General features: G+C 40.0%; 1 protein-coding gene across 3 annotated transcripts; it reads left to right on the top strand.

Moving 5' to 3' along the window:
• The first annotated feature begins 217 nt into the window (after positions 1–217).
• LOC120533431 (zinc finger protein OZF-like) lies at positions 218–25829 on the top strand. Of its 3 annotated transcripts, none has more exons than XM_039760315.1 (4): positions 218–299; positions 10009–10472; positions 12308–12388; positions 24149–25829. In XM_039760315.1, exons 2-4 carry the CDS (start codon positions 10046–10048, stop codon positions 24865–24867), a joined length of 1227 nt encoding a protein of 408 aa, XP_039616249.1. In that variant the 5' UTR covers positions 218–299; positions 10009–10045; the 3' UTR covers positions 24868–25829. The 3 variants fall into 3 exon arrangements, with proteins under 3 accessions (XP_039616249.1, XP_039616250.1, XP_039616248.1); XM_039760316.1 differs by lacking the exon at positions 218–299 and adding an exon at positions 615–1164; XM_039760314.1 differs by lacking the exon at positions 218–299 and adding an exon at positions 615–1324.
• The last annotated feature ends 303 nt before the right edge of the window (positions 25830–26132 follow it).

Raw genomic sequence — 26132 nt, 5'->3', positions numbered from 1 at the left:
TCTAGGTGTCGTGATGCCTTTAAAAAGTCCGCTCGCTTGACAGCGACGATCCACCGTTTTGTCCCCTTCCTCCGGTTTACTAGAAGGTAAGAGACACGATGCGCGCGCCAACTTTAGTTTTCGTCGCCTTTGATGATGTCACAAGCGAGGCTTGTCGGGTATTGTCTGCAGTTTACGTGCACGCGCATTCGTGCACTCTCGAATCTCCAGACGGTCACGTCATTCTGGGCGACGGAAACAGAAGCCACGCTGTTGATTCGCGTTAGAAAGAACCCTACGGTATCACTGAGAGGCAGAGCGTAAGTATTTGTGTTCTGGTCATGACACTTTATGATCGTGAGAGGCTTTTATCCGCTCTACTTGGTTATTACATCAGAGGCGAGCAGCGCGTTCTTGTAAATTAACTCCCCAGTGGCGCGCGTGTCTTTGCTGTTTATTGGTGTGTCCGGGTGCTGCGCAAAAGCCCAAAACCAGTGTAACCTGGTCAGGTTTCAAAATGAAAATGTAACTGTTTTTTGTTGTGAATAAAGTTTTATTGAAAGAATTGGGACACCAGTTGTGGGGGTTGGGTAACGTTGAGTATATATATGGGTTGCCTTATTGAAGAAGGGACCGCCATAAACAGCAGATGTGATATAGTTCGGAGAGCTGAAACCAGGAAAAGAAAAGTATAGTTTCAGGCAAACCGCCGAAACAAGAAGAAAGAAAGAAAAGAGTTCGTTGCCAGAAAGAGTTGTAGTTTGAGGCAGCACGCCGAAACGAGACGTAAGGAAAGAGTTGCAGAAAGAAGTCGTAGTTGAAGCAAAACGCTGAAACAAGACAGAGGCGCTGTTGAGGCAAGACGCCGAAGCGAGACGGAGAGAACGACAGAGAAACGAGAGTCGTAGTTTGAGACAGCACGCCGAAACTAGACGTAAAGAAGAGAAAAGAGAGGCGCTGTTGAGGCAAAAAGCTAAAACGACAGAAAGAGAAAAGAGGGGCGCTGTTGAGGTAAAACGCTGAAACCAGAAAGAAAGAGAAAAGAGAGGCGCTGTTTGAGGCAAAACGCCGAAGAAAGACGGAAAGACAGAAATGGCGATCAGTGAGTAAAGAGGGTGTTTGAGAAAGAGGGAGACGGAAGCATAAAGGAGGTACCAGAGTATAATGAGGAAGATATCAACCAAGGTCGGTCTTTATTTTATTTTGTTTGTGTAAAGCTGCTTGAATAAACGTTCAAGTGAAGGGGCCAGTTTTTGTTTTGTTTGTGTGGCCACTACGCACCCGAGCTACGGCTGGGGCCCCAACGGAGCGAGTAACATTTACTGACTGCGTAAATAAGTCCTGGGTGAGCTCACCAGTAGTTTCGGACACATAATATATGTATTGTATAGATGTAAATAATTTAGCGTTTGTTTTATGTATTGTATGTATATATATATATTTGTAAATACTTTAAGTTTTGGGAAAACTGTTTATGTTCAAATTAAGTAAAGAGTTTGGTTTTATAACATATCTGAGTAACAGTGCTTGGATTGGGCATTACCGAGTTTAAAGTGGACTATAGTGAACCTGCCAACAATATAGGTGGCGACACCGTTATAAAGAGCTCAGGCCTTTGCCTACCGATGAAGGATTGGTGGTGAAAGGGGGTTACACCAGTAATGCCTCTCGATGATTAATAGAGAGGATAATAGACAATTGTTGTAACAGAATTAATTTTACGGTCTGTATGCAACTTCCATGTGTGTCTCATTGACATTACCAGCAAAAAACAATTTGCGTCCTCAGCAGGGTTATGAGATAGGCATTTGTTAGGAAAAATGGACAAAGAGTATGAAGAATAAAAACTTGCCCTTTTGTCCAATAACAGAGTGCAGATGGACGACTTCGCAGACTACGGGAGCGTCGCGGCGGCTGAGCCATTGACCGGCCGGGATGGCGTTATCGGTTTTCCACTCGTGCGCGTGCCTCCCGCGACCTCATAACGCTAGACGAGTGAGAGAACATGTGAAGCGTCGTAGTATCGGCTTGCCGCGGCTTAGAAATGGGATCCCGTATCGGCAGTGGCTCGGGGAAGGAAGGAAAGGAAAAAAAAGTGCTTTCTTTCAGTTTTAGGAGAGAAGCGCAGTCGCGTCACAAAAGCCGGCAGAGCTTTGCGCGCGCCGGCTGCTCACACTTTTATAGTAAACTAGCCGATTACACTGTTATTGGACAAAAGGGCTTCGCTCACTGAGTGCAAGGGGAAAAAAATTAAAATGTAGTCTATAAGTTATTAAACAGTAAAACATTAACCTGTAAGAAGTAAAGATAATGTGGCAGTTTCCGCGACAGTCACGTGGATGAATAAATAAAACTTCTCTGTCAGAACGCAACTGGCGGCGGACGGCTCAGCGCTGGAGGGCTGGGAGAGGGAGACGCGGAGCGCACTTCTATTGGATAGATCGGCGTGTTTGTGTTTACTTCTTTTCAATAACAGTAAAATAATTCTCGCACAAATAACAATTCGTAATAAAGATATAAAAATGGCGTCCACAAACAAAGTGATTAGTTCCTGTATTAAATGTTCTGTGGTCATACGTAATTTCCGTTTCAAACGCGAAAATAATTTTAGATTGTGCGGGGCGAGAGACGCCGCTCTTTGTAGACGCGTTCACGTAATCGTGCGCCTGTGGATGGATGACGTTCGAGGGCTTAATTGGTCGGTGCGAGGGTGCCGAATACAAAAGGGGAGTTTCCGGCCTCCGGTAGAACATTGTTTTGAGTTTACTGAGCTCTGCGACTTGTGCCTTGATTATTGTAAATATTTTTTCTTCTTATGTAAATATTTCTGGATTAGCTTTTATGGAGGTATTTATTGGGTTGTGGTTAATGGTGCACTGTTTATTTTAGTATATACACTTTTTCTATATTTTGAATATTCTTGTTTTTGGTAAATCCTGTATTGTACACAGTTTAGATGAGCTGCTTCCTGACTTGTATTACTGCGGAGGAAGGCAGCTTTATTTTGGATTTTTGTGTATACTAGGGGGCTCCGCCCCCCTGTTTGCTTCGCTCGCCCACCCCCGTGTTTGATTTACCTGATATACAATACAATAATTTTTTATTTTTTGTAAAGCCCAAAATCACACAAGAAGTGCCACAATGGGCTTTAACAGGCCCTGCCTCTTGAGAGCCCCCCAGCCTTGACCCTCTAAGAAAACCGGGAAAAAAATCAAAGAAATCTTGGGAAAGGCAATTCAAAGAGAGACCCCTTTCCAGGTAGGCAAAAAGGGGGTCAATACAGTACAGTACATAGAACATAATAAATCCTCAATACAGTATAAAAATAAAAATTCTAGAAGTATGGAGTAGAATGTCACATTAGATGATATCATATAATATGCTTTGGATTTGTTTTAAGTCCTGGATACCTCATTCATCAAGCTGCCTCCCCCATTTGGCCATTCCACAGCTGAAATAGTGCTAAACCGATGAAAGGACACCTCTTTCCCACGATTCCTGCAATCTTCCATCAGGGATGACTTTACCTTAGGCAGGCAATATACGCGTTGTGAAGGGGAGGTGTGTCTGAAAGTATGCTAAGGATATGCCGTCGCATCATCTGCTGCTGTCCTGCTGTTGGCGAGCTGCACGTTTTGCTTGTCTCTTGTCGTTGTTTTAAGAGCTGGGAGCACATGAAGCTTGTCTGACCGATGCAATCCAACAACTGCTAGGGTTAGATGTCTGTGGACCTGTTTTAAATGATGGCTCACTGGCTGGTCTTGCGTGACGTTCTAAAAACAATACTTGTCCCTTTTATTTCCGGCCCCGGGCGTGGTTAAATTCTTTCTTGCAGGATGTATAACGCGGTTCGCTCGCTCCCTCATATTAGACACCCAGAGTGTAGGCTGGTGTCCCCCAATTCCCACTACATGGGGGGGTCACAACCTTGTGTGTGTTTTTTTTTTTTCCTCCCACTTTCTATAGATGCTTGGGTTTAGTGGAATGGCAAACCTAAATTAGCTTGTTATGATTGTGGGTACCAATTCAGGTGCCCAATGATGACTCCTAGTTGGTGCCCTGCACAGTTTCCTGCCATATCCTAATGACTACAATTTGTGTTTGCATTGTACTAGTCAGGGTGCTGAGGTCAAGTTTGCCAGGTCCTTAACAATGCGTAGCCCAAGGACAGCTTAAAAAAAAAAATCGGCAAATTTGCCCCAAAAATGGACCAATACCTGAAGCAGATAAAATACCACCCTGAAAAGTGGAGGTGGCGTCAGATCAAGAGGGTTAGGTGCACACCATCAAAACCCTGGGGATCCCGTCAGAGGTGATTCAGAATGATAGAAAGGGTGTATAGCATCATACAGCTGTTCTCCCTGAGTGATGTTACAATCATTACGAACATACAGACTGAGGAGATCGTTCCTCCCCACACCATGCGACTCTTCAATTCCACCCCGTTTGTAAACGTTAACATTATATAAAGTTATTGTCTGTTATACCTGCATATTATCACTCTTTATTGTTTTCTATCAGTATGCTGCTGTTGGAGTATGTGAATTTCCCCTTGGGAATTACCTATCTATCTAATCTATCATATAGTGCCTTTCACATCTATCTATCAATCATATAGTGCCTTTCACATCTCTCTATCTCTATCTATCATATAGTGCCTTTCACATCTATCTATCATATAGTGCCTTTCACATCTATCTATCATATAGTGCCTTTCACATCTCTCTATCTCTCTATCTATCTATCATATAGTGCCTTTCACATCTCTCTATCTATCTATCATATAAGTGCCTTTCACATCTATCTATCAATCATATAGTGCCTTTCATATCTCTCTATCTATCACAAATTCAAATAGCAGCGGAAGGAGTGCCAGATGGATGACAAATATGGTAAAGATTGGGGGGTTGAAAAATAGCACAAAATAAATTTTTTTTTTTGAAGATCGGCAGGTTATTCATACAGGTGTCTGTCAGAAGACAGGGTGCAGTAAGCTGACCCAGGACAATTTCCTTTTTTTTTAGGAACGCGTCTGTTAGACACAGGAAAGATGACCTTTCCTTCTTTAGGGCCCCAAAGCAAAAACGGTTAGCCGATTTGCACAACATAAGATGAAATGCTTAGATAAGCGATATTCTGCTTTATTGGTAAGTAAGGGGAAGGGAGAGGGAGGAAAGATATGAAAAGCTGATCGAAAAAGGAGAACTTTGTTCTTCTGCTTTGCAACGCATGAATCTTGCTCACCGGTGACTGAATAAAAGAGCTGATTGATTGAACTACTGCTGTCTTCCTCGGAGAGCTCCATCCACACTGACAACACTGACAGGGACTTGCAAAGACATGCAAGTTTGGTGGAATGACATTGGAGAATTGACCTAAGTGCGTGTGTGTCTGTGATTGTGCTTCCACTCAGTGATGAACTGGCGCCATGTCCAGTTGTTGTAACTGCCTTGCGCTCGATGATTGCTGGCATAGGTACCCACTACCATGCAATTCTCTCTTGGGTATGTGAGTTAAAATGAAAGGATCAAAGTTTTCTGGAACCGCTTACTTTGGGGTAAAAAGGGAAAGTTCTACGTTGTTTCCATTAAGCTGTCATAGGCATTCAATGAGTGTAATTTATAGTAATACATTAATTAAATCCGGCAGCCTTCTTTATGGCATTTTTTCTTTTAAACTCTACTATCATCCAACCTTGTAATGGCGGTGCAATGAAGGATGTCATAGGAGTTCAGGTCAGGGCAATTAGAAACGTACTTCAGCAGTAGGGCAGCCCTTTGAAACGTATAATGGGAACAAGGGGTTTAAAGTCTGTTACAACAAACATAGTGATTGGCTGACCAGGTAGAAGGGTGTCTGTTACAACAAACGTAGTGATTGGCTGACCAGGTAAAAGGGTGACTGGGCAGCAACTTCATGATTTTTAATCATTTATCAGGCATAGATCTTTGTCTAATCTAGCAGTGAAGGTCAAAGGTGTCTATTACCGATGACACGTGTCACCCTAATATAGCAAGACCTTTATATCCCCAGCTCATTTTTTTTCCTTTGTGGTCAAAATGTAACATCTTATTAAAGGAAGAAATGTCGCCTAGCAGGACAATTCAGTAATCGGGCAGGAGAAAAAGCTGTTCATGGTGTCTTTTAATGACTCCTCAGCAAAATGCCTTGTAGGGAGAATTCATCAAAAGCAGTCAGTTACAGCCTGGCTAGAATGATCAGAGAAACAAAGAATAGAGGTTCATTTTATAAACTATTGAATTTACATACAGTGCCAATCAAGGCAGACATTTTACTCTGGCTGGTTCTTTGGTTTACATCCAAATGATTTATATAAAATAAAAGTCTATTATGTTATGTTCTGGTGGTTCTTATACCTTTTGAGATGCGTCACCACCCTTGAGATTTCTGTGCATATCACAATCGTCCATTCTCGTTGTTTATAGGACATCTGCTGATTTCTTAGTCCTCCTTCAGTACATTTTGTATATGACATCAACCTTTCTTCTGGCAAATTCTTTATTTACTTGGCCATCTCAGTATTTTTCCTAAACCAGCTCTTATATTTCAGTGTACATTTTGTTGTTCACCTGACCTTTATCTCGTTTCCTACATTTATTAACCCTTTATGCTATTTAAGATGAATGCCATGTTACCCTAAAATAATTCTTCCACACCTTTCAACAGCAACGATATTTATTTCTGTAGGACATTTTCATATAAATAATGTAGCTCAAAGTGCTTTACATGATGAAGAAAAGAGAAATAAAAGACAAAGTAAGGATTAGAATAAGTCAACATTAATTAACAGAATAAGAGTAAGGTCCGATGGCCAGGGGGCACAGAACTGGAGAGAAAAAATAAAATCTGCAGGGGTTCCAGGCCAGGAGACCTCCCAGCCCCCTCTAGGCATTCTACCTCACATAAATGAAACAGTCCTCTTTGGATTTAGGGTTCTCACGGAAGGGCTTGATGATGGTGGTCATGTAGACTTCTGGCTTTTAATCCATCAATGTATGACATCACGGTGCTTTGATTAGGTGATGATGGCACAGGCCACCACAGAAAACCGGGAAAGGAAACAGAAGAGAGAGTAGGGGTCAGTACAGATTTTAGCGCTACCATGAATAGTTATAATGAATTGAATATACAGAGTATCAGGATTAAATGGAGGTGAAGTTATAAAAAGGCCATGTTAAAGTAATGTGTTTTCAGCAGTGTTTTAAAGTGCTCTACTGTATCAGCCTGGCGAATTCCTATTGGCAGGCTATTCCAGATTTTAGGTGCAGAACAGCAGAAGGCTGCCTCACCACTTCCTTTAAGTTTTGTTCTTGGAATTCTAAGGAGACACTCATTTGAAGATCTGAGGTTACGATTTGGAATATAAGGTGTCAGACATTCCGATATATAAGATGGGGCGAGATTATTTAAGGCTTTATAAACCATAAGCAGAATTTTAAAGTCAATTCTGAATGACACAGGTAACCAGTGTAGTGACATCAAAACTGGAGAAATGTGTTCAGATTTTCTTTTCCCAGTTAGGATTCTAGCAGCTGCATTCTGCACTCGTTGCAAACGATTTATATCTTTTTTGGGTAGTCCTGAGAGGAGTGCGTTACAGTAATCTAGTCGACTGAAAACAAACGCGTGAACTAATTTCTCAGCATCTTTCAATGATATAAGAGGTCTAACATTTGCTATGTTTCTTAAGTGAAGAAATGCTGTCCTAGTGGTCTGATGAATATGCGACTTAAAATTCAGGTTACAGTCAACAGTTAGAGTTAAAGAACTTAGGGTTGTCTTGACTTTTAATCCTAATGCATCAAGCTTATTTCTAATAATCTCATTGTATCCATTATTGCCAATCACTAAAAGTTATGTTGTCTCTTTATTTAGCTTGAGAAAATTGCTATTCATCCAATTAGAAACACAAGTAAGACATTGTGTTAGTGAAATAAGAGTCGGGGTCATCAGGTGCTATTGATAAGTACAGCTGTGTGTCATCAGCATAGCTGTGGTAGCTCACGTTGTGCCCTGAGATAATCTGACCTAACGGAAGCATGTAGATTGAGAAGAGCAGCGGACCCAGGATAGAGCCTTGTGGAACACCATATTGGATATCCTGTGACTTTGAGATGTGATTACCACAACTAACAAAGAATTTTCTCCCTCTCAGGTAGGATTCAAACCAATTTAAGACACTGCCAGAGAGGCCCACCCATTGACTAAGGCGATTTCTAAGAATATTGTGATCAATGGTGTCAAATGCAGCACTCCGATCTAAGAGGATGAGAACAGATAAATGGCCTCTGTCTGCATTTACCCGCAAGTCATTTACTACTTTAACAAGTGCAGTTTCTGTGCTGTGATTTGTTCTGAAACTCGACTGAAATTTATCAAGAATAGAATTTTACTTAAGAAAGGCAGGTTAGAAATGGGCCTAAAATTTTCAAAAGCAGAGGGTCAAGATTATTTTTCTTTAGTAGGAGTTTAACTACAGCAGTCTTAAGACAGTCTGGGAAGACCCCCGTATCTAATGACGAGTTTACTATGTCAAAAATACTATCCGTTAGCACGCCCGATTCTTCTTTGAAAAAACTTGTTGGTATTGGGTCAAGGACGCAGGTGGAGGGTCTCAGTTGAGAAATTATTTTATGTAAATCGGGTAAATCTATCCTGGTGAGTGTTGGGGAGATGTACTATATTATTTCTAATATCATTCATTTTTTTGATTGAAAAATACAGCAATATCTTCAAGTTTCACTGGAGGTATTTTGGAGGCATTCCTTTTGTGTTATCTGGGTTTAGACGATCAATCGTAGAGAATAAGACTCTGATTACTAGCATTGTTATTTATAATCTTAGAGAAGTAGCAGCGTCTTTCAAGACAGACTGTGTTATTGTATTCTGTTATTTTAACCTTCAATATCTCATAGTGGATAGTTAGTTTAGTCTTCCTCCATTTACGCTCAGCTCTACGGCATGTTCTCTTTAAATCAGACACTCTTTGGGTCTTCCGTGGTATAACAATGCTAGAAGATTTTTTTAACTGCCTTTTCTGGTGCAACTATGTCAACAGCATATAACATCCACGTTACTATTTACATTATCCTCGCTATTATAGTTAGCACTATAAACGGACTGATTGGTTAGAATGTTTGTAAGTTGTAAGGCTGCTGATGATTCAAAGAAACGTTTTTTAACTATGCTTCTCATGAATGTTTTCTATCATTTCTATATTAAATCGTAAAAGAAAATGGACTGATAGACCAACATCAATGACCTGCTTTACATCAACTTTTAGTCTAATGTATGACCTGCTTTATGTGTAGGCTGATTAAAGAGCTGTCTCAAATCAATAATCAATTAGGTTCATGAATTCTTTTACTTTTTGGTCACACTGATTATCGTTATGAAAGTTAAAGTCGCCAACTATTAAGAGTTCACAAGTCGTGTATTCCAGCAAGTTAAGTTGCTCTTTCATCTGCACCTTTCTGACATGCATCTGTGTCTTAACACCATCTTGAGGCCTTACTTGTGTAAATACTCCTCCACACATTTCATAACGCACTTCCCAGACTCCAGCATCATTGTTTATTTAATCATAGCAGTGACTACTGCTAACCCACCATTTTACAAGATGCTCTTCTTCCAGCCTGTTGTACTGTCACTCCACTCCCAATGTTTTACTCCTGACAATTTGACGTGAAGAATGAGGAGTTGCTGTCAAACTGCTATGAACCGAAGGCGGAGTGATGGCTCTGAGGTTAGGGATCTGCACTGGCAAACGGAAGGTTGCCAGTTCGAATCCCGTAAATGTCAAAAGGGACTCTGCTCTATTGGGCCCTTGAGCGAGGCCCTAAACCTGCAATTGCTGAGCGCTTTGAGTAGTGAGAAAAGCGCTCTATAAATGCAAAGAATTATTATTGACTTGACATAAACTTTAACTGAGAGGGTGTTGTAAAATGAAATGTTTTTAGATCTGAATGATTTGAGTTTTGATGGAATTCAATCCTGTTCTTTCCACAGATAAAAAGAAAAAGTTGCCATTTAATATAACATTTAGATGGATATAAAAGAGGAGACGTGTGCAGCTGACCTAAATATCATGGAACAAAGGACTATAAATGTTAAGGAGGAGGACTGTGAGTGGGAGTGTGTCCGCCCTAAACAGGAGAGTCTGGGCATTAAGGATGAGGACTGTGAACTGGGGTCAGTGGGCATTAAAGAAGAGGCTGAAGAGAACTGTGTCAGCAGTGCAACTGACATCCATACACATGTGGAGAGTGTCAAGGAAGATGACCTTCATTATGGACATCCTGGTGATGCAGTGACCACGTTAGCCTCTTGTGAAAGCACACACTCTTCCTCTTCAGAGTCCTCTTTTAATGTGAAGTCTGAATCATTACAGTCTGACACAGAGGAGAATGAAGAAATTTCATCTCTCAGAACATGGAAAGATCAGCCGCTGCTTACAAAGAAGTCTAGAAAAAGTAAGTGAAAAATAAAAGGGTGTATGTTTTAGGGTTAAGGGTTATCCTCCTGAAGTGACAGTCTTGAACTTTTTAGGGGAAACCTAGAAATGCAGTGAAACTGATGAGTGTTATTGTGTGTTTAATGTAGTGTGAAAGTTCCTCTGTGATGTTATAAGTTAAAGCAGTTTGCTGCTCTTCATTTGAAGTTATAATGTGTGACAGATAGAGGGCGCTTGAACCATCAGATCAGACGCCAGGCACCAGATAAAAAAATCCAATAACTAAATTTATTGTAATAAATGTGCACAAAGCAGCCACCACTCCACAATACTCATAAACAATAATAATCACAATAATCCTCCACACCTCCCAGTAGCTCAGTCACCCTTCCTCCCAACTTGGCTCACTGTTGGAATCTCCCACAGTCCTTTTATACTTCTTGACCTGGAAGTGTTTCTGTCCGTCAGTCCTTGTGACTTTATAACACTTCCGGGTCGGGTAAAAAACTCCTTTTCTGCAGCCCGGAAGTACGTCATTTCCTCTGTCCCCTCGACTGGGAAGTACTTCCGTGCTACAAGGCAAATAGAAGTCCCTGGGCCTCCCTGCAGCGTCCGCCTGGCGGCCCCCATGGTATCCAGCAGGGCTGTGCATTAAAACTCCAAGGTCCATGTGGCCCTGCCGGAATTCGGGGCACTTCCATGTTGCAGGGAGGGCTCCATCTGGCGGCCTGGGGGTATTGGCCGGGATAACCTGCTGGCCATATCTCACAAATGTTACTCAAACACTCTAAGCCTGGAGTCCCGAATGAGGCACATTACCTGAGGTAATGTGACGCATTTCCTCGAAGGTGATCCGACTCATATGACCCTTATTGTTCGAGACCCGAGTGGCTGGACCAGGCCAAGGGGTCGCCCACGTAACACCTGGCTGCGGCAGATAGAGGATCATTTCCAAAGGGTGAGACTGGATCTCGTGTCTGCCTGGGGGGGTTGCCAAATGGGATCCTGAGCTGTTTCGTTGCATGGTGGGTGCAGCAACACACTGTACCAGTGTACACGCCCCAACTTGACTTAAGCCTGCCCTTGATAAAGAGTGCTACACGAAAGTACAGTTACAAGGACATTTGTGAATCTTTTGAGATTCCCTGGATTTCTGTGTTAGTTCTCCCTAATATTGTGGTCTGATCTTCACTTCAGTCCCAAAAACAGATAAACACATTCATCTGAAACATGAAACAAACAACTGGACTACTTCTCAGTCCTGCACACTTTGTTTAAACATTCACAGTCTAGTCTGTGATCCCCATCTTTATTGACGGGTTGACCCTCCTTTAGCAGCAATCACCTCCAGTAGACATGTCCTGTAGCTGCTGGTCAGCTTTCTATTTTAGCCCATTCATCCTTTCCAAAGGACTCTGTGCAATCCAGAGCTACAGTTTCCTTCTGATTACACCATCCTGTTGTTCATTTCCTTTTTTGTTTTGTAACGTGTGTTGTATTATTTGGTATTCATTTAAGCTTATAAGTAAGAAAGGGCTGTCAAGCAAGTAACAATAGAATCAATACAGTATGGTGTATATACTTAATCATGTTTCAATTTCTGAGTCATCTATTTCTCCATTTGTAAGGTATGTACTTGTCCTCCAGACATTTTTCACCATCTTTTACATCATATATTTACTCATACTGAATGTTAAAGCCTTGTAATTATATTTTAATATTGCCTTCTCCTATTGTAAAAATGCTCTGACAGGAGTATATTTTCACTGTATTGGCACATGCTCTCTGTATAAATAAAATAATAAATAGTTCTTTGAAAATAACTTTGTGATTATTTTTTTTTTCCGTGAACAGTTGGTGCAGCGAGGGGCTCACCCGTGACTACTCCAGAGCATTCGAAGGGAGGACAGTTGACCAAAAGAAAAAAAAAGGAAGGTAAGCTGAGAATGACTCGTTTTTATATTTGAATTCTTCAACACCCTATGTGAGTACTGTGGACCACCACTGTGGCCTTCCTTTAAAAGTGTGATAAGGATTGGTTGTATTCTTGCACTCTTTATTATAGATTTGTGTCACAGTTAACCAGCCATACCTGCATCTCTCTGATGTAAGTAAAAAAAAAAAAAATACATAGGTGGCACAAATAATTAGCAAAAATTAACAGAGGAAGGAAAAGAATCAAGTTGCAACGGATTTGCATTGGTGATTTGAGGAATGAAAGATTAAAGGAGGATCAGGTTAGAATGTTAGAAAAAATCGTAGATGAGAACAGGCCATTTAGCCCAACAAAATTCTCCAGTGCTATCTACTTAATTCTTCCAAAATAACATCATCAATAACAACATTGAGTTTTGAAAGTCCCTAAAGTTCGACTGACTACCATTCAACCTGGTCACTTATTCCATGTGTCTGTGGTTCTTTGTGTAAGAAAACCTTCCTCATGTTTGTGTGAACTTTCCCCTTCACAAGATTCCAACTGTGCCTCCATGTTCTTGATGAACTCATTTTAAATTCACCGTCTCGATCCACTGGACCGATTTGCTTCATAATTTTAAACACTTCAGTCAGGTCTCCTCTTAATCTTCTTTTGTTTAAACTGTAAAGGCTCAACTCCTCTTTCCTCATAATTCAACCCCTGTAGCCCTGGAATCAGCCTAGTCGCTCTTCTCTGGACCTTTTCTTGTGCTGCTGTGTCCTTTTTGTAGCCTGGGGACCAAAACTGCACACACGACTCCAGATGAGGCCTCACCAGTGTGTTATAAAGCTTGAGCAGAACCTCCTGTGACTTGTACTCCACACATCAAGGCGCTATATAACCTGACATTCTGTTTGCCTTCTTAATGGCGTCTGAACACTGTCTGGAAGTCGATAGCTTTGAGTCCACAATGATTCCTAAATCCTTCTCATAACGTGGACTCTCGATTTTCCGACCGCCCATTGTGTATTCAAACCTAATATTCAAACCTAATATTTTTACTTCCTATGTGTAATACTTTACATTCACTGACACTAAATTTCATCTGCCACAAATCTGCCCAAGCCTATATGCTACCCAAGTCCTTCTGTAATGATATAACGGATTCCACATTATCTGCTAATCCACCTATCTTGGTATCATCTGCAAACTTAACCAGCTTGTTACTTATATTCCTATCTAAATCATTTATGTATATTAAAAATAACAATGGCCCCAGCACTGACCCTTGCTGGTCACCACTATTAACATCAGCCAGTTCTGATGAGGTTCCTCGCACCATCACCCTCTACTTCCTGTGTCTGAGCCAATTCTACACCCATCTAAAAACATCACCCTGAACTCCCACTTCTTTTAATTTGACGCCCAACCTCTCATGTGGCACCTTATCAAATGCTTTCTGAAAGTCCAGATAAATAATATCATAAGCTCCACTTTGATCGTATCCTTTTATTGCCTCCTCATAGAATTCCAACATGTTAGTAAAACATGACCTTCCTCTTCTGAACCTATGCTGACTGTTCAGAATAACTCCTGTCCTTGCCATGTGTTGCTCAATCTTATCCTTTATAACCCCTTCTATTAATTTTCCTGTGATGCTTGTTAAGCTTACTGTCCTCTAGTTGCTCTGATCTGCCCTGTCACCCTTTTTATATAATGGGATGATATTTTCCATTTTCCAGTCCTCATGAATCTCTCCAGTGCGCAGTGACTTCCTAAAAATATGTGTCATGGGTTTATATCTGTACTCACTAGCCTCCTTAAAAACACGAGGATAAATATCTGGTCCTGGTGATTTGTTTGATTTCATCCTATTTAATCTGATCAGCACTTTTCCCTCTACAATTTCCAAATAACTCAGAACCTCAAGTCAAGTTAAAAAGTTTAATTATTTAGCACATTTAAGGCCACGGAAATAATTTCCAAAGTGCTGTACATGAAAGTAGAAAAATAAAGTAAAAAATTATATAGATATCAAACAGTAGATAAACAAAATAAACAGCTGACAAATAATAATTAGTAACACATTAAGAGGTCAAGCAAAGTGACACCTTTCATTGGCTAACTAAAAAGATTACAATATGCAAGCTTTTGGGGCCACTCAGGCCCCATCTTGAGGCAAGATGTAATTTGTAACACATAAAAACACATCGTGAGTAACTAAAAGCGAGAGAGAGAGAAAGTATGTTTTCAGCAAGGGTTTTAAAATTGACCACGTTTGGAGCTGATCCTATCTGAAGTGGTAGGCTGTTCCAAAGCCGAGGAGCAGTCACTGTAAAAGCACGATCACAAAAACAACAAAAAACATTTATTTCTATAGCACTTTTTCATACAAATAATGTAGCTCAACATGCTTTACATGATGAAGAAAAGAGAAATAAAAGACAAAGTAAGGATTAGAATAAGATAACACTAATTAACATAGAATAAGAGTACGGTCCGATGGGCAAGGAGGACAGAAAAACCAAAAACTCCAGATGGCTGGAGAAAAAAATAAATTTTGCAGGGGTTTTGAGGCCACCCAGCCCCCTCTAGGCATCCTACCTCACATAAATGACCTCAATCAGTCTTCATGGTATTGAGGGTTCTCATGGAAGAACTTGATGATGACGGTCATGTGGACTTTCGGCCTTTAATCCATCAATCAATCCATCAGGGTTTTAATCAGGTGGTGGTGGCGCAGGTTGCCACCACAGAAAACTGAAAAAAAGAACAGATGAGAAAGTAGGGGTGAGTACGGATTTTGGAGCCACCATGAATAATCATAATAATTAATTGAATATTCAGAGCATCAGGATTTTAACTAAGATGAAGCTATGAGAAAGCCATGTTAAAGTAATGTTTTCATCAGTTTTTTTTTTTTTTAAAGTGTTCCATCGTATCAGCCTGCCGAATTCCTATTGGCAAGCAATTCCAGATTTTAGGTGCATAACAGCAGAAGGCCGTCTCACCACTTCTTTTAAATTTAGTTCTTGGAATTCTAAGCAGACACTCAGGTTACGATTTGAAGTGTAAGGTGTAAGACATAAGATGGAACAGATTATTTAAGGCTTTGTAAACTGTGAGCAGTATTTTAAAGTCAATTCTGAATGACACAGGCAACCAGTGTAGTGACATCAAAACTGGAGTAATCTGTTCGGATTTTCTTTTCCTAGTTAAGATTCTAACAGCTGCATTCTACACTCGTTGCAATCTCTTTTTTGGGTGGTTCTGAGAGGAGTGTGTTACAGTAATCTAGTCGACTGAAAAGTGTGGATTAATTTCTCAGCATCTTACAATGATAGAAGGGGTCTAACTTTTGCTATATTTCTTAAGTGGAAAAATGTTGTCCTAGTAATCTGATTATTATGTGATTTAAAATTCAGGTCAGAGTTAAGTTACCCCTAAATTCTTTACCTCTGTTTTGACCTTTAATCCTAATGCATCAAGTTTATTTCTAATAACCTCATTATATCCATTATTGCCAATCACTAAAATTTCTGTTTTCTCTTTATTTAGTCTGAGAAAATTTACAGTTCATCCATTCAGAAACACAAGTAACACCTCCATGCTTCCACAGGTACAGTGCTATGTAAAAGTTTCAGGACCCCTGATAAAGATCACTCTCACTTAACACTAGAATTATCAGAGCCAACAAAAAAAAACTGACAGTTTACCTGCTTATCCAGTTTAACACTAGAATTACCAAAAACTTGTGAATCCGGCCCACCTTAACTCCCTTCACACCTTTCCATCAGCGTCTTTTGTCTTGTAAATATGTTGATAAGCCCAAGCAGCAAGCAGCCTGCTTTTCCATCCCCCCACCACCTCAGAATGGGCAAGAAGTTCTCCCAGTTCCTGCCTTGATTGATTATCTGGGAGTGACCTACCCAGAATTGTAAGGGGAAATAATTTGAAGTGTGTTTTGTGTCTACAACAATCTTTGTAAACACATCGTTAAAACAGAAACGTTTTTCATGTTTTAGTAATAAATAAGAAAATGTAGACATGAACTGTATAATGTGTGAAGGCTGATGGCCAAATATCAAATAAACACTTTAACAAAAGGTGCAAGTACAATATGACAGCTTCCGTGGTGCAGCAGTTAGAACTGCTGTTTTATAATCCGGAGGTCGTGAGTTTGAAACAAGCTCCTCGGCAAATTTACCATTTAGAGTAGTGAGCTGCTCTTCTCGTTAATATTACACAATACAAACATACATTTGATTTGTGTCTGTAACAGCCGCTGTAAATTAATAGCACTTGTAAAAGTTGGCTCTTTTTTTCACTTTTATTCTCTGTCACGATCACGATACAACACCCACCCCAGATCTGACGCAGTTACTTTTTATCTGAAACTGGGAATAACTGTAGATGTGAGTGGAGTTTTGAGACAATGGAACTGGAAATCCTCTGATCTGGAGGGATAAAAACTGACACACAAACGCTGGAATCTGCTTTATTCGTATCTCACCATCACTTGAATTTTTTTTATTTAGTTTTACTCACGCTGAATTAGTATGCACCTTATTGTCCATGATGTCAAAGCCGCACTGACAAAAAACAGACATGGGTGTATATATGATATTTGGAATAACTCATTTTATGACCTGTGTAGTACATTTCGGAAAACACTGTGGCACTGATGCAACGTTATTCATATTATTCATATTCATTTGCACGCCTTCTTGCACTTGTAATCAGTGACTGCATGTTTATTTTTTGATCTTGCCCGTGCAGTCTCCACTTTTTGCTGTATGGTGCCGTTTCTTTTGTACTCCTGGACATGCAGAGGAAGGAATAGTACAGAGAGGTCAGTGCAGTGCTATATGCTACCATCAGATTCAAATGTTAACAGTTCCCACACTTGAGGACCGTCCTTTTTACGTTTAGGACATGTGTACCTGTTGCAATGTACACACTTCTCTCTGTGCTGTGTTACTATTACACTAAAGAGGCTGGGGAAGCGGCGGTCATGGAACAGAAGCTTGGAGATGTTGCATCCTCATTTGCTTTATCTATTGCTTTTTCTTGTAAGAAGCAACGACGAAGCTCCTCTGCAAGATGAGCCATGAACACTCTTCTTTTCTCAGTGGCCCCCGTGCATGCCTTATATAGTACATGTGCGTTCATCGCTGCCGAGTCAAGCGTGTTATAGCACAAGCAACTGGCCACCTGCATGCTTCTGCTCACACTGAATAAGCTCACACCTTCTGGTGCCCGATGTCAGCGCAGCACCCGGGCACTGTCTTTACTTCCTCCTTGCTAATCTGTTGCACTTCCTGATTCACTATCTCCACATCATCCAACATTCTGTCTCTCATTCTCTTCATTCATCAGCCTCCCAAAGTACTCTTTCCATCTGCTCAACACACTCTCCTCACTTGTGACTACGTTTCCTTCTTTATCTTTTATCATCTTAACCTGCTGCTCATCTTTCCCAGCTCGGCCCATCTGTCTAGCCATTTGGTACAGGTCCTTTTCCTCTTCCTTACTGTCCAATCTCTCATGCAACTCCTTGTACACCTTATCTTTTGCCTTTGCCACCTCTCTCTTCACCTTACACCTCATCTCCTGTCTCTCTGACTATCCCACTACTTCTTCGCCAACCTCTTTGTCTGTATACTCGCCTGTACTTCCCAGTTCCACCACCAGATTTTTATCCTCCTTCCTCTATCCAGATGTCACACCAAGCCCCTTTGTAGCTGTCGTCTTCACTGCTTCTGCTGTCAATGCCCACCTATCTGCCACCCTGTGCCTGTCTTATCTCGTCCCTGAACTCCATCTTAGTCTCCCTTTTCCAACTTCAACCATTTGATCCTTGATTCTGCCCACACTCTCCTCCTCTTCTTGATCTGCAACATCATCCTAAAGACCACCATCATGAGCTGCCTACCTACACTTTCCCCTGCCACCACTTTGCGGTCTCCAATCTCCTTCAGACTGACTTCTGCATAGAAAGTTATCTACCTGTGTGAATCTTCCTTCATTCTTGCACGTCACCCTCCTTCTTCTTAAAATATGTATTCACCACAGCCATCTCCCTTTCGCAAAATCCACTACCATCTGACCTTCTGCATTCCTTTCCTTGACGTCATACCTACCCATCACCTCCTTATCCCCTCTGTTCCCTTCATCAACTTGTCCATTGAAATCTGCACCATTCACCTCTCTCTGTCCCTTAGGTACACTCTCCACCACTTTATCCAGCTCACTTCAGACAACAATACAATGCGGACAATAATACAGATTTCCATTATTTTTTTTATAAATTTTGAAAATAAACAATTTTCAGAAAATGGTTACACTACTAGCATCTAGTGAAATCGGGTGGCTCAATAAAACAGTAAGTGATTTGTTTAGCTCCCACCAAGAATAGAGGAGGTAAGCAGTGAATGAACCAAGCCCTTAAATCTTATGGTAACCTACTGACAATTCAAGTTACCTCATATGTCCCTTTTCTGCCTTTCCAGAATTGTCAATTTTCCCCACACTGTCATTAAGGCAAATTAAATCTACTGTATAATAAAATACTCAAGCCTCTGTGTCCAGTCTTCAGAGCAATGTGATTGGTGAGTTGGCTTTGGTCATGTGACAAAAGAGGAAGTGAGGTGCACAAAGCTGAGTAAAGGCATATGAGCTACACTCAGAGAGTTGGGTTCAAAGGCAGCAAGTATAAAACCAGACAGGAGGTGAGAAAGGCACCTCTAAAATAATGACAGACTTTGCGAAGCAGAGTTTTTGGGAATGTAACTGAGATGGAGCGACAGTGAAGAGATGTTAACATATAGTCATGTGAGAAAGAATGTACACTCTCTTACAGTTCTATGGTTTTACATATCAGGACATAATTAAAAAACATCTGATCCTTCCCGGGTTCTAAAATAATTTAAATATAACCCCAGGTGTAAAACAACACACAACCTATTCCACAGTGTCACTATTTATTTATAAAAAGAAGTCAAAATGGAGAAGGAATATATGAAAAGTAAAGTATACCCCATGATTCAATAGCTTGTAACCGCACCTTTAGCAGCAATAACTTGAAGTCATCATTTTCTATCTGATTTGAACAGAGGAGTTCCTGGTCAACTTAATGACTGCTAGGTGCTCAGGTGCTGAGGCTGAAAAATAAGCCCAAATCATCAGCCATCATCATCATTACCACTGTATTTGACAGTTGGTATGAGGTGTTTGTGCTGATATGCTGTGTTTGGTTTTCATCAGAGAAGGGGCCTCATGTATAACTCCGTGCATAGAATTCACACTAAAACATGGCGTATGGACAAAGTAACACACGTGCATGCGCCTGCTGTCCCACCCTGACTCCTCCCAGAATTTTGTATATTTTAATATGCAAATCAATATAAATATTGCCTTCCCCGTTCAGCATTTGGTTAAAAGACAATGGCAAAAGCACGTGAAAAAAAGAATTTCAGCGAATGCGAAGAGGAGGCAAAGAAAAAGGTACTATTTGTTGGCTTAAGCAGTGGTATAAGCAACAAAAGGAAGTTGATCAAGTGATACACAAACTCAAAAGGTCAAGTTCAGAAAGTCGCACAGTGCCCAAAATAATAAGAAGAGGTCTGATATCAAAGTCAACCTGAAAAGGTGAGTCGCAGCCCACCGTCTGAGTGTCATACGGAAGCGTATTAGAGTACAGAGAAAAGAAAGAAAGGTTGAAATGTTAATTTTAATATTGTAGTTTATTTTATCAATAAAGTAGAACGTCATACACTTGATCTTAAAATCAATGTTTAATTTACTAAAGTTTCCCCAATCCCATCGTAACTAAAGCAGCACGTTAAATACTTCATATTGTGTGCTCTTCTATGTATTCTGTGTTTATGGATCACTACGTGCTTCTTAAACCGGCTTTCTCTTACACCGACAGGACACACAATTCATTATATTCATTATATTACAGCTCTCTGAACAATTTAAGTACTAAGATATATACTTGATATCATTTTCATGATGAAATGAATTAAAGCATGTATTAAACATGGGGGCATGGTAGTGAGATTGTTCCTGCCTCCCACAAGATGCTTTCTGGGACGTACTCGACCCTCGATAAAATAATTTTAATGCAACTGTACTGTCTCTCAACCCCAATGCCTGTCCTTCCTTTTCTTTCTCCACGTAATGAATCCCCACATAGTCAGCTCTGTAATAAATCCTTTTACTCTCAAGTTTCCTCACAGAAAGACCTGAGATGGGTATATGTATACTCGTATGACTTCCACTGGGTGCTTATAGTTTGTTTCTTCTAGTGGATTACAAAGTTGCCTCAATGTGCTTTAGAGGTGCAAAGCAGAAGACTCACCATTATTTGTGTGTGTTGGGTACCAGACATTTATTTTTAGTATTTGTCCTTTTTAGATACTGTGAATTCAGTGCATGAAGGTGTACCATCACTTCAACATTTATGACCTCTAACAGGAATGATGATAATGTTTTGTAGTGTAGTTAACAAAATGTTACCATTAATCTTCTTAATTGCGCCTATCATATGTGATCTGTTTAGTTTTTCTATTCCAGCTTCTTTTCTAAAATGATTGTGCTTGTGTTGGGAATATCTGGAAAACATTTGTTGCGTAAGGAAAGCCACTCAACTTGTTCTCTTTCTTTTTTTATATTACAAATGCTTATTCAAACTAGTGCTGGATGGGTATACCGGTTCATACCGAAAACCGATTTTTATTTTTGTTATGATGTGGATTTTTTTTTTATACCGCAACACCGGTTTAAATTACCTAAACGACATTCGGAACGTGGCGCAGTGGGAAACTGTTCAAGTGGGGACCTTTTTTCACTGCTACACCGCTAATCACAGAGGTGTTGCCTGGGGGCTGTGTTTCACTGCTACACCGCTAAATAGGTAGTGGTAGTGTAGGTATTGTGCGGTGAAAATGGACAGAGAACATTAAGAAACTGAAGCTGTAGCTGACGCTAAAATTGAACATGATGACACAGAAGAACTTTTGCCGAAAAAAAGGAGTCATGTCCGTTACCTGGAGATACTTTGGTTTTAAAATGTCGGATGTGGACAATTATGTTCAAATGTGTAAATACTGTTTCTATACTACTGGATAATACTGCAAGCCAAGTTGTACTTGTTTTATTTGTTTTCAATACAGTGTAATGTACCTGGGTACTGTGTAATAGTGTGACGACATGTTGACTTTATTCTCGACATTTCTACTTTATTCTCACTGTTTAGATAGATAGATAGATACTTTATTAATCCCAAAGGGAAATTCTTGTTTATGTCAAGATTAAAGTCGACATCTTGACTTTATTCTCGTAATTTGTCATTAAAGTAGAACATCGTAAACTAAACTTCATCATAAAATGAATATTTAATTTACTAGATTTTCTCAAACCCTGTCATAAGTTATATAGCACATCAAATGCTCTATGTTGTTCCCCGAGCCATGTTAAATCGGTATGTGCTCCTTAAACTGACTTTCTCTTGTACTAAGGAGGCACCAGCAGCGATCGCCGCACAGAATACATTCACTTCATAATATTCCTGCTCTCGGAACATTTAGAATGCTACGATAAATACTTGATATAATTTTCATGATGAAATGCATTAAAGCAGGTATTAATCATGTGGTGGACATGGCAGCATGGAGGTTGCACTGCTGCCTCGCAGCAAGGGTGTCTCGGGTGGTCCCTGCCTTGAATTTGCATGTTTTTCTGGCGAGTTTACTCGGCGTGCTTCGGTTTCCTTTCAAAGTCATTTAGGATGTGGGGTTTTGTTATGCTATATTAACCCTGCTAGTGTATGTGTTGCTCATATTCACCCTACGATGTGCTGACGCCACGTTCAGGATTTCCTCCTGCCTTGCACACAATGCTTGCTGGGATGGGCACAACCTTCAATGGATGGCATAATTAAGCACGTATATCGAAGATATTTTTAAAGTTCTGAAAACTCTGTGGTCTAAGTTTATCACTAGTTTTAATTTCACAAAGACGTTTATCGTGTAGTGATTGGTTATGTGGAGAAAGAAAAAGGAAGGATAGGAACTGGGGGTTTGGTACATCAGACAGACAGCACGCGTACAATGAAGAAATCCCGTTCAGAAGAACATCCATTGAATTCTGTGTTCGTGTCTCCGACCACCAGATCACAAACCCAACATTTACACCATATTTAAGTTAAACCTTTGCGATACCCATTCATATATCTAGTTTTTTGGTGCCTTGTCACATCTGCCATAAAGTTCTCTACACTGAACATACACCTGGGCATCCCTTACTGCGAGGAAGCAGCACTACCGCCTCACTACCATGCATGTTTAATAGATGCTTTAATGCATTTCATCATGAAAATATCAAGTATTTATCTTAGCATTCTAAATTTTCAGAGAGCAGGAATATCATGAAGTGAATAGACTCTGTGCGGTGATCGCTGCCCGTGCCTCTTAGTGCGGAGGAAGTCAGTTTAAGAAGCGTAGTGATTAACAACTGGGTCGGGGAACACAACACAAAGCATTTAATGCATTAACTTATGACGGGGTTTGAGAAAATCTAGTAAATTTAAACATTGATTTTAGGATGAAGTTTAGTTTATGACATTCTACTTATAAAATAAACGGCGAGAATAAAGTGGAAATGTCGCCTTTAATCTTGACATAAGCGTCAAAATCAAAGTGGAAATGTCGAGAATAAAGTCAACATGTCTACTTTATTCTCGACATATAGTTTTTTTTTCTTCTGTGTCCGTATTTTTTTTTTTTCTTCACCGTGGCCCTAATACGATCCCGTAGGGCTATACCACAAATAGCATTATAAATGCAAGTTGCACTTTTATTATTTATGTATATAGCTTAGCTTGAAGCAATTTCCATATTAATGCAGTTTGCCTAAATGATGGTTCAGTTGGTAAAAATGACATCACCAAGTTGCACTTGTTTTTATTTTATTTTAATTAGGTGAATACTGTGTAATACACCTGGGCTTGAAGTCTTGAAGTAATAGTGCAACTATCAGTAATAATACTATTATTCATTTTATTATTATTTATAAGTTTAAACATTATGCAGTTTAATAACGGTAAAGTTGTTTAAAAAGTCACTTTAACGTGTCAGTGGACAGAGATTGTTAACATTAACAGAAAGTGTAGTTGGTTCACAAAATATATTTTCTATTTATTACTTTTCTAAGACCTATTCAGTGCAATACAACTTTTGACAAGCAACTTTGGATATTTGACTAAGTCTAAATGCCTCTTTGGATGGTTGAAAATATGTTGTCAAAATTATAGTTTAAGTTTTTGTAAAGTTTGTTCAATAAAAAGGTTCTATATTTTGACTGCATCTGTTATACAATGTGATTCTTTCTCTTCATTAGTGCCACCCCTTTGAAAACTATCACTTTATGGGGCCATGCAAACCTGTATTAATACTTGTGTGCACATTAAAATGATTTTTTTCTACAATGCTCATGTCAGTGGAATTGGTTATTCTTAGCCAGTCTGCTGCAGTAATTGCAGTGGAAAATGTGGTTAACATCCACTCATGTATGGGGAAAAAATACCGTTGAATACTGTGAAACCGGGATAATTTTGAAAAATACCATGATATAGAATTTTGGTCATACCGCCCACCGCTAATTCAAACGTTGTTCACAATTTCAACCAGCATATATTTAATGTTGTGACTTAATGTCTATATTAGAGCAGTGGATTAAGAAATAAACTTTTATTTTTTATTTTTAACTTTACACAGGAAACATATACCACTCCTCTTCACAGTGTGATGAACAAGTCAGTAAAAGGAGTACAGTTGGGAGCATCAACACAGCAGAGAAGCCATATTGCTGTTCTGAATGTGGCAAACAGTTTTCACAAAGAAGCTACCTTCAGAGCCACAAAATAAGTCACGTGGGAGAGAAGCCATATTGCTGTAATGAATGTGGCAAACATTTTTCACGAAGAGGCCATCTTCAGACCCACAAAAGAATTCACACAGGGGAGAAGCCATACTGCTGTTCTGAATGTGGCAAACAGTTTTCACAAAGGAGCTACCTTAAGAGCCACAAAAGAATTCACACAGGGGAGAAGCCATTTTGTTGCTCTGAATGTGGCAAACAATTCTATCACAAGAGTGGTCTTCGGAGCCACAAAAGCATTCATATAGGAGAGAAGCCATATGGCTGTAATGAATGTGACAAACGGTTTTCACAAAAAAGGAATCTTCAACTCCACCAAAGAATTCACACAGGAGAGAGGCCATTTTGCTGTAATGAATGTGGTAAACAGTTTACACAAAGAAACAACCTTAAGAGCCACAAAAGAATTCACACAGGAGAGAAGCCATATTGTTGTTCTGAATGTGGCAGACAATATGCCTCTTTAAGCAATCTGAAGAGACACACTGCACTTCATGTGAGAGAAGGAGGAAGCCTTGAAGGAGTAAATTGTCAGGTGAAGAAGGAAGAAATGTAACTCTCCCAGCTATTCAAGTCTTTATAAGTACCTTTACATATGTGGTCGGCTTGATTTGTATAAGATCCATACCCAGTCTCATCAAGGTAAACCTACTGTAATACTTTAAAAAGAATCCAAGAAAGTAATTAATTCTGGGCACTCATCTCCTCGGATAAACTGGTGCCTACCCTCTGCCTGAGCACCGTAGAACAAAGTAGGCATTGCTCATTCAACTAGGCCTTAGTGGCACTCTAGGCCTGTTAAGAAAGCAGATTTATCCGTGATGCATGCATTCAGCTGCAACTCCGCCATTTGCATCTCAAGCTAAGTGATTGAACTCCAGCTTGTACCAAGATCTGCCTGAACTTCTTCTGATAATAAAGGTGTAAATCTGATGTTAAGTTGACATCGTTCCAGATGCCTCTCTGCAGACGTCTTGAGGCAGAAGGCACAAAATAAACTCAAGCAAGAAGAAAAGAGCTGTAAATTGATGTATGATGACTCTGATGGACAGAACTCGCCCTTGAGAACATACTGATTTTGTAACTGGAAGTACCTTTAATCTAATCAGAAGAAGTTGCACATTGCCTTCAAACTAGTTACACTCACCCCATCCTGGATATTCTCTGGACACTCTCACTGAACTCCTTGGGTATTCTCTCAGAGGAGTGGGGACTCTTCAAAATGATTAAAAAAGTCTGAATGTTAAAGCTGATGAGACGTTCTGTATTTGTGGAGCAGAGAACTGATGATCTTTCTCATTTTGAAAATCTCTCTGCCAAGCTGTGGGCTGAAAAGGCTTAGAAGGGAAGGGAACGTCATCATCTAAACTCTTGTGCTGTTAAGTTGTAGATGATACAACAAAGGGCCCAAGAGCAAAAAGCAAGTGGAGAAATCGGCATCAACGAACACCACAAACAAAGGATTACGTAGTAAACAGGAGGAGTGCACTCCAATGCAAGGAGGATCCTCCACTTGAACTTGGAGAAGGAAAAACTCCACGGAACATCAGACATCACTGTTAAAGACTTGGTATCATTAAACGTTTTATCTGTGTCATAAAGTAGATCTCTAAATATCAATTAAACAGCCAGCCTCTCTGTTATATGTTTGTCAGTCTAGTGTGTCTGCATCCTGTCTTACATATCAAAATATATTATGCAGTTATTTCTATAATGCTTGTGTTTATCAATAAATTGTATTATCATGTGCTTAGGTTACCTTAAAATAAGTTTTAATGACTGGTGACCCGCCTCCTACAAGAAAGAAAGGTAGGTAGGTAA

Source organism: Polypterus senegalus, chromosome 8 (assembly GCF_016835505.1).
Source record: "Polypterus senegalus isolate Bchr_013 chromosome 8, ASM1683550v1, whole genome shotgun sequence".
In the NCBI taxonomy this organism is placed as follows: Eukaryota; Metazoa; Chordata; class Cladistia; order Polypteriformes; family Polypteridae; genus Polypterus; species Polypterus senegalus.
This window is presented reverse-complemented; position numbering and strand designations above follow the sequence as displayed.